Below are 9640 nucleotides of genomic sequence, written 5' to 3'. Positions count from 1 at the left end.
ATCGTTGTTGCTGAATACCATTGGATTGTGTAGATGTTGGAATTGCCTGGTGATCAATCCTGTAAACTGAATAAAGGAGCCAAAATAAAACTAATTTGAGTTTTTGCATGATGCTGTTCCCGTTCTGCATTCAGTTCTTACAACTAGATTTAAATAACTTTGCAAAAGAATGTATTGACTCGCCTGTCAAGGCAACCATGTCAGTTTAAAACTATCTTATCGGACTCAGAGAACAGGGTGCCAGCATGCTGGCATCAATTATCTGTCATTTTAATCCAACTTGGCACTGTTGCAGGTGTTGACAGTAGAAGATGTTGTGAAACCAGTTCTGCAGCCTTTTCCAGCACATTGTGTGCATTCCTTTAAACTTGAAGGAACTGCCATCATCTGGCCGGCCGACCGGTGAGTGTATATAATGATGCTGCAGGTGGATGTGAGTGGCAGAGAACCTCCTGACAGGTGAGTTGAGGGCATCATGGCTTCCACATCAGTGCTCCTGCTTCAGCTGCTCCTGGTCTCACTGGCGGCTGCATCTCATTTCTTTGGGGGATCCACGACTTTCACCTACAAAGGAAAGAACCCTGATGGATCATTACGGGTGAGAGATGCAGCTTTTTTATATGATATGCAGCATGCATTACAGATGATGTGTGATTATGTTTCCCCTGAGATTCATCATATTCTAGGAAACGCTTATTTAATCCCTTTATTATAATTGCTGCTGTTATTTTAAATGGGTTTGAATGCATCAACGTTTTTGCTATTATATACACTTTTATATGTCTTGTAAAGCATTTTTTAGAACATCGAAAATATTTACAATGTATTATTATTACTTATAATTACTTTGTTAATAATTATCTTCCTTTCTGAAACAGTCAAATTCCTTCTGTTGTTGGAAGGAAAACACTTGACTTCTGATTCCTGCTTTCATTCTTGTTATATTTTGTTATTGTGTTTTGCATTTTCTCTCATAAATAAGGCACACTAGCTTCATGTAAACACCCTAAATTATTTAACATCGTAAAACCGAGTACTGTTCATTGATTAATATATGATCTATAACTTGTTCAGGTAAAGAGAAGAATGTTGTGGAATTCCCCAGATGACCTTTAGCCTCGCTCTAAACAATTATGATTTCACTAAAAAAGAACAAAAATGCATAAAAGCTTGATGAGAACAATAATTGACTTAATATAAACGTGAACATACCATAATTATTGTTGTCATTATGGTTTCCATTCACGTTTTCTTTACTCAATTCAAGATGATTTTTAATAAAAACCGATGCATTTTTGCATTTAAAAAAATCTAAAATAGGGCCTTTAACTACATTTGTTGTTGTTGAACACCCTTCTTAAAATGTCTCAGTAAGAGTAAAATAACTGATGTGTTTACACATTACACATGAATGTAATTCATAAGAATGTCCTTAGCTCCAGTAGAGCAACCATCTCTAACTGTAGATCTGTTTCCACAGGTGAAGATTCGCAACAGAGACACCTTTGATGGGTGTCAGTACTCCCTCTCTTGGAATTGTTACCAAGGCAACTGTGGCTATGTCCGCAGAACTCAGAAAGATGTCATTGACAGGAGCACCAATGCACCACAATCCAACAGACAATGGTGTGAAACTGAAACCGTCAGCACAAGAAACGTCCCGAGTGACAAACCTTTTCAAATGAGGTGAGTTTAAATTTTCCTCTGAAATCATATCAATGCTGCTACACTTCGTGTGTATTCACTGAGTCAAATGTGTGGAGCCGACAGTTGTATTTGTTGGGCTCATCATATAAAGTAACCAGTGTTCGCTGCAGCGTTTAAAGAGTGTCTTTTGATTGATGCTCATACCAGGGCTGCAAGCTGCTGTTGGATCCAAAAGCGTGACGCGTATAATTATAGGAATAATTATAATTGGAGACTACTGACTTCCCTGGATTTGGGATCAAGATCTGACACTGGAAAACCAAACAGATCCCCAGACATCGCCATTCTACCTTTCCTCAGGTAAGTACCCTGCAGTTAGCATGGCATTTAGTTTTTACAATATTTTCCTGTTGGGAAGAGCCAAAATAAAAGGATATTGTATTCTGCTATTTAAATTATGATTTAACATTTTTTTATTCCACTTGGAACATGTTATGAAACTACACCTCTACCAGCATGTCACTGGTTTTATATTACTTCTTGCATTTGTCTAGCTATCCAGACGTGCATGTTTGTGTCTGATTAGATCATTTTGTGTAAAACTCTTTGCATAGTAGATTGTTACTAACTCATGTTAATGTGTCTACTCAAGAGTTCCCCAGAACTGCCCACGGTCATACAAGCTGATGTCCTTTGATCCTGATGGCGACAAAGTTCGATGCAGATATGGAGATATCTCAAATTTAGAGTGTGGCTCGTGTCACCAACCTCCAGGCTTTGCCTTAGATCAGGTTAGTTGAAATATCTATTTCCTAATACATTGTAATACCTCACATAACCTTAAAATGTTCACATTCTCAGGGCTCTTGCACACTACACTACCAAAGCTCCACAGCCGACCCCAGTGTTTTTGGATTTGAGTTGATGGTGGAGGACTTCCCGCAAAGGCCCATCACTCTGGCCTACACTGATGGATCCCAATCTGCCAGGGCCCCACTGGTTATGAGGCATAGAAGACAAGTCACAGTTTGGCCCGGTTGGAGCACTACAACCGCCCCAACTACAACATCCCGGTGGTACACGACTTTGTGGTGGCCCATCACACCTGCCGCACAAAAAACCACCACATCACACCCAACAACCACCGCAGCACCAACAACAACCACCGCAGCACCAACAACAACCACCGCTGCACCAACAACAACCACTGCAGCACCAACAACCACCACCGCAGCACCAACAACAACCACCGCAGCACCAACAACAACCACCGCAGCACCAACAACCGCAGCACCAACAACAACCACCGCAGCACCAACAACCGCAGCACCAACAACAACCACCGCAGCACCAACAACCGCAGCACCAACAACAACCACCGCAGCACCAACAACAACCACCGCAGCACCAACAACAACCGCAGCACCAACAACCGCAGCACCAACAACAACCACCGCAGCACCAACAACCGCAGCACCAACAACAACCACCGCAGCACCAACAACCGCAGCACCAACAACAACAACCGCAGCACCAACAACAACCACCGCAGCACCAACAACAACCTCACCGTACTCTAGCACCCCCCTGCATGCCAACACTCCTCCCCTCAGTAAATTGCCATTGCAATTCTCCTTTCTTGGTGAGTTATTTTTGTTGTGTGACAACATTTTCTATGAGTCAATCCACAAAAACTAAACAAAAAACTGTTGCTGCAGTGCCTTCACTGTGATGAGACTTTCCTTCATGTTGCAGCTCTGGCAACAATGTAATGAGATGTTACACACGACAGAAGCCATTGTTTTAGTGATCTTAAAGTCCCTGAGAAAAGTTTGACGAGAAACTAGCTTTAGATTTTCTCCATTTTATTTATTCAGCAAACCATTGCCTGTCAAATTTGTTTCCCACAATGAATGCGTCTGTCCTGTTAAAAACATGTCTCTTTAAAACATCAACTTTTCATGAACAGCTACAGCCAACCGGAAAATTAGTCTTTGATGAAAATGAGCGACACTTTTTTGATCCACAGTCAGCAGCAAAGTGTCAGTTTTAAGTATTATTTACTTATTGCACTTTGGAATGTAAAGTAATCTTCTATTTTTAACTCCAGTGGACCCACCTGCTCCCTTGTGTGAGGAGGGACTCTACTTGCCAAAGTTTGTGTACCCAACACCTTTAAATGGAGACCGGATCCAAGCAGAGGTCAACAAAGAAGTGGAGATCACAGTCAAAGCACAAGCGTCACACGCAACGTGAGTGAGACCCAACGTGATCAGTGTTGCCTCGAGGCGCGTAAGATAACATCAGCCATATGGAGTCAATACATCTCTGGTTTCCTCCTTTTGTTTTCACACAGAATACATGATATTATCATCAGTGGCCCACTGAATATCACCAAGCAAAGGAACACACATGGGGAGTTCGTCATCAGCTGGACGCCTATCGAAGATGACCTGGGAGATTTTTTCCCGGTTTGCTTTGCTGTTGAATCGATGACCGGGTAAGCTTTGGGCTCCTTATGAGGGAATGTGTGTGTGTGTATGTGCCATGATTTGACTTTGTAACACTCTTTCAGGTCTGCTGTAACCGCTACCACACAGCATCACCATCACCACAACACACCGTCTTCACAGTAAGTAACACTTCTCTGTTTGGTGTTTTTTTCTTTAGCAACAAGGTAGAGGTTAAGAACAATTAAGAATGATTTAACCAATTAAGAACATAAATAATTTAAATAATTCACATGTCATTAAAAATGTGAGAAGGAAATGTGTATTAAAAATTAGAAAACCCAATACCTGATAGACTCTGGATTTTCAAACTTAATCTCAAATCTTGAAATGAAATATATTTCATTCATGAACACAAGAGATCAAACATCAGCATGAAGTCTTATCTTAAAGGTGCAAAATATGACATTGTTGCACAAGCCTTTTAGTTTGCACTGTTATGTCTGCTAACGCTGGTTAAAGTTACCTACCTAACAAACTCACTTTTATCAGTTTGATCGTAGCTAGGAGACAACAACAGCAGTAATAATGCAACAGTCATATCAGCCTAACTGAAACAGGAATTCAATCAGTGTTCATCAATGCTCCTCAGGTCTGGCATCTATCAGTCCGAGATGAGGTGTGTTCTGGTAGAAGTCCGAAAGAAGCAAAGTGAGTCTACTTTAATGTTTTATTGTATAACTACGGCTGTAATGGTGTATATTTTCACCAATTACTAAATGCTAAATACGGAGTTAAAGGGCCAAATATATTGAATAAATATGTCTGCAAGACATTTACTTCTATAAAAGTCAGGATGCCTCCTGGACGCCTCCCATTAGAGGTTTTTCAGGCACGTCCAACTGGTAGGAGACCCCGGGGAAGACCAAGGACACGCTGGAGGGATTATATCTCCCGGCTGGCCTTGGAACGTCTCGGGGTCCCCCAGAATGAGCTGGAAAGTGTTGCGGGTGTGAGGGAAGCCTGGGTCGGCCTGCTGAACCTGCTGCCACCGCGACCAGACCCCGGATAAGCGGCTGATAATGGATGGATGGATATGTTTGAAATATTTAAAATCCTGAATTGTTTACATCAAGGTTCACTAGCTTACAGTCTTCTTCTTCCCAGTGTTTGCTGAATTTCTTGATGGCATAACTGCCACCTGTAAATAAGTGGCATACCATTGGTTTAATGTGTATTTTGAACAATCTCTTCCTCTAGTTAATTCCAATGTGATCTGCACCGAGTCCACAATGACCGTACATGTTGAGAAAGCTTCATTCTCTGGACTCCATGAGGACCATTTGCGGCTCAACGACGCCACCAACATCGCCTGCAGGCTGCAGTCCAACAGCACTCACGTCTTCGCTGTCATCCCCCTCAACAGTTGTGGCACTGAGATCGAGGTAACGCAGGGTTTTGTTACCGGCTGTGCTCTTCTCTCGGTTATCGGTGTTGCCTTTATCTGGCAGTATGAGGACTGACTACATAACCTTTTCCTCTGCAGGAAGACGATGATAACCTGAGGTTCAAGAATGAAATCACCACGTTTGACAACGCAACCGACGTGATCACCAGGAAACACCTGCTGGAGGTGCAGTTCTACTGCCAGTACCCCAAACGTGGAAACGTGACGCTGGGCTTCACAGCACACAGGAAAAAGGTCACAGTGTGGGACCGGGGTTTCGGCACGTTCACCTACCAGTTTGAGTTCTATCCCAACAACCAGTACCAAACCATGGTGGATCCAAATTCATACCCACTGGTGTATGAATTAGGGAACCGGATCTACATGCAGATAGAGGCCACGTCCTCCATCAACAACACCGTGCTGTTTGTGGAGTCCTGCAGAGCTACACCATATGACAACAAAAACTACCAGCAAACCTACTCCATCATTGAGAACGGGTAGGCATGAGGACACCACCTAGTGGCAATAGAGGACATGACAGTATTTGTAAAGAGTGGTGGTTTTCTTTCCTGTGAGAGGTTTGTCACTAACTTCCCCGTAAGGTGTGGATGACAGATGATGAATTTGTAGACGGTGGAGTCATAGATGGAAATGAAGTGTCTCTCTGTCTTGTGTTTTACTCTGCAGATGATTATCTCCTTTTTGTTTAGAGTCTTTTATGTAATATGACCTTGTCAGGATGGAGAAGTCGATGCCGAACTGACTTCATCTTTTGCATAACCTCTATAGTACCTTTCCTCCTCATGTAAATACCTACAATAGAACAATACCTCTGCCTCTCTAACGGCATCCATTGAAAGGCTTAGAGTATTAGAGGCAATACAATATGTCTCATCTTTTTGTCTGGCTTTGCTCTGACTAGATGTATAGTGGATCCGACCGTTGAGACACATTCCCCCTCCCACCAGAGACAGTTCAGGTTCTGCATGGAGGCCTTCAAGTTCATCGGCTTGCATGATCAGGTAAAGACTTGAGCAGGAGACTGTTGATGTCTCTGGGAAATCTCTCAATGAATATTCATCTGGCTAGTTTTACTAAGTGATAATCAACTTGATGAAGTGGACAGGTGCAAAGGAATGTGAAAAAGAGGTTGACTTCCTGCAACTTTATTAGAGGCGCAATGAATCGTCAAGCATCAAACACACAATGTGAAGCAACTCCTTTCATACCTTTTCAATTGTAATTCTTCAATTTCAAATACGTTTTTGAATGTGGTTATTATGAATTTGATTGTTTGTTTCAACCTGTGGCTTCACATTGTGAATCTGATGTCTAATGATCATGACAGAGCAATTGTACCTCTATAAACTCAGCATGGACCAGTTTAAAAAAAGAGCTTGTACCACTTGACACGGATGGACTTGAGGACTAGAACATCACTGACGGTCGGTTCCATACTGGATCTGACCCCAGCTGCTCTCCACTGTAAGAGTCCGTCTGCTGAAGTCATGACAGCGTGCTCTGTTGCATTCAGGTGTACATCAGCTGCAATGTCCTGATGTGTGAAGCAGGGAGTACCGACACCAGGTGCTCGCAGGGATGCATCAACTCCACGAAGACGAGCGGCCGGACGCCTCATCATCACCGCAGGAAGAGAGAGGCTGTCACTCAGAGCTCAAGGCACTTGGTTTCCCAGGGTCCCCTGCGCCTGAAGAGATCAGCGGAGAGCAACGAAAGCTCAGGTGTGAAAACAGAGAGGGTTCATGTATTACCAGCACACTTCACTTGTTTGAGCCCCACTTTGGACCAGAGCAAATGGATAATTGCGCTTCTCTTTCCTCCAGCGCTGCACCTGAATCTGAACCTGGTATTCATCGCTGGATGTCTTCTTGCAGCTGTTGGCATGATCAGTGCAGTGGCCATGTACAAGGCCAAAGTGACAAAGGTCAAATACCAACCTTTGTCCACATTTGAGACCTAAGACGGCACGCAGAATACCAGCTCTGAGTTAATCACATTTGACTACGTGTAGGTTTTTTGATTGGGTTTGCCATTCTATATCGAGTTTTGGGGTGTCTTTATAAATGTCTACACCTTTAAGAGGAAATTTACTTTAGTGAGGACAAATCTGTTCTGATGCAAAGAGGTAACCAGAAAGCAGTTTTATAATAATCAACACTGAAAGGTTGTACCACTCGATGGGGGATTGACATTACATGTCAAAAGGTTGTTTTCCCCAAGGTTAGCAAACCGCTCAGTGTTCACTGAACCAGTTTTAGACAGCAGAACTTAAAAACAGGCCGCTGTGAAAACAAATTTCCACCCGTCTGGTTTTACAGGATTTCTTTGATGCAAATTTTCTGTCGTCAACTTCTTGTAAAGAGGTTCAGGTACTCAACGTTTGTTACCTTACATAACTGTACAGGGCAGCTGGTGATGTAATACTTTATGTTTGTGATATTTGGGCGCAATTCTTTTTTTTTTTTTTTTAAACCTTTATTTAACCAGGAGAGTCCCATTGAGATTAAAAATCTCTTTTTCGAGGGAGACCTGGCCAAGACAGGCAGCATCAGTAAAAACACAGTTACAGGCAGTAATGAGATAATTAGACCACATGAATACAGGAGTGTTCAGGTATGAAATTGAAGAGTTAGATTTTTTAGTCAAGTTATTTTATTCACCAGACATAATTTTAAATACAGCATAGGTCTGTCTAACCACTGCATTTAGGATTACGGATGTAAACTAACATTTAATGTGAGTGTTATAGTCAGTCTATTTATTTAAAAACCTCCTAGCCACTTTAAATCTTACAAAATGTGCCATTAAAACAACACATGTATCTAAATGTGTTACATCTGTAGCTTTACAATCTTTGCAGGAAGACATGCAGTTCAGTTCATGTAACTAAAACTTTCCATTATCTTCTGCTGACTCTGCATGTTCTGGGTCGACCTGGAAAACCCTCTCAAGGGCCCGGATCACCTCAGCTGGATCCTTCACAATCTGTAATCATGGTGAAGTAATGTATGTGTCTTTTAAATGGGATTTGATTTACAATAGAAGGGGAAATGTGCATTATATAAAACTGCCATTTGGTTTCTTAATTACGGTATCAACAATATAGCGATGTAATTTTTCGGGGGTAACGTCAGCATAATAATGTAAGCGACGTGGGTGTATGATATAGGAATAAATCAGTTCAACACGTTTTGGGTTTTCTTTATAACTTTAGTCAAGTCCTAACACTGAACCAGACAAGCCCACCCTCTCCTTGTTCCTAACTCTATCACCTCCAGCCTGAACAGCGCCAACTAGTGGCGCTATCTGCTATCAGCTATCAGCTCAGCAACCTAAAACACTAAATATGTGTACACAAGTTGATAAACAGCAATTCAATACCATACTTAATGCATGTTTGCACATGCACAATTATGTTTAAACCTGTGTTTATGTAGTCATATTTATATCACACATTTCACCAGCTTGCTCATTGCTAGGAAGTATAGCAGGTACAATGTTGACCGTGTTCATCATCTTCGTTTCGTGTGGTCGCATGCCAACATTTGCTAATAAGCACTTATACTAAGTGGATATGTTGCTATGTCATGTAAAGTGTTGTGTGTATTTGGTTAACTAATTGATTCATTATGACCTAATGATAGCTAGATGAACACAACCACAACTACAAGGCAGCGTTGAATACCGGTCTCTTGATTTAACGTCCTGTGTATTTTGGGATATTAAATACTTTGCTACTTGTTCTGACTGTTGCTAAGTAATGCATTTAATGTGCGTGTCCATTACAAGATACGACCCTAATTGACTTGATTGGAATTACTTTTGTCCTGCGCGACACAAAAAACACAGTCCATTTGTGTCCATGTACATAAATCAATAGATTACATTTCGTGACTATTTCGCAACCTGCCATGATACTTGGCTGACTATTTGGACTGGTAGCTCAGGTTGGGACTGATGACCTGCACAGATGATCAGGCACAGAAGGGATTTCTGAGACAAAATGTCAGGCATGAGGATCGGGTTCAGGTAAAGAGGAGAAACTGCCAACAACAGATGATCGCCACGTGAA

General features: G+C 42.0%; 1 protein-coding gene across 1 annotated transcript; it reads left to right on the top strand.

Moving 5' to 3' along the window:
* Positions 1 to 475: 475 nt before the first annotated feature.
* On the top strand, positions 476 to 7747 carry LOC306747426 (uncharacterized protein; the record flags this gene model as incomplete). Its single annotated transcript, XM_079230486.1, has 13 exons — positions 476 to 598; positions 1481 to 1686; positions 2300 to 2438; positions 2509 to 2646; positions 3787 to 3899; positions 4004 to 4147; positions 4223 to 4279; positions 4750 to 4808; positions 5358 to 5542; positions 5644 to 6044; positions 6470 to 6569; positions 7082 to 7289; positions 7392 to 7747. 13 exons carry the CDS (start codon positions 476 to 478, stop codon positions 7526 to 7528), a joined length of 2010 nt encoding a protein of 669 aa, XP_079086612.1. The 3' UTR covers positions 7529 to 7747.
* Positions 7748 to 9640: the final 1893 nt, after the last annotated feature.

The sequence above is a fragment of the Taurulus bubalis genome (assembly GCF_910589615.1).
Source record: "Taurulus bubalis genome assembly, chromosome: 15".
NCBI classification, from domain to species: Eukaryota; Metazoa; Chordata; class Actinopteri; order Perciformes; family Cottidae; genus Taurulus; species Taurulus bubalis.
Note: the sequence above shows the minus strand (reverse complement) of the source record. Positions and strands in the feature narration are given on the sequence as shown.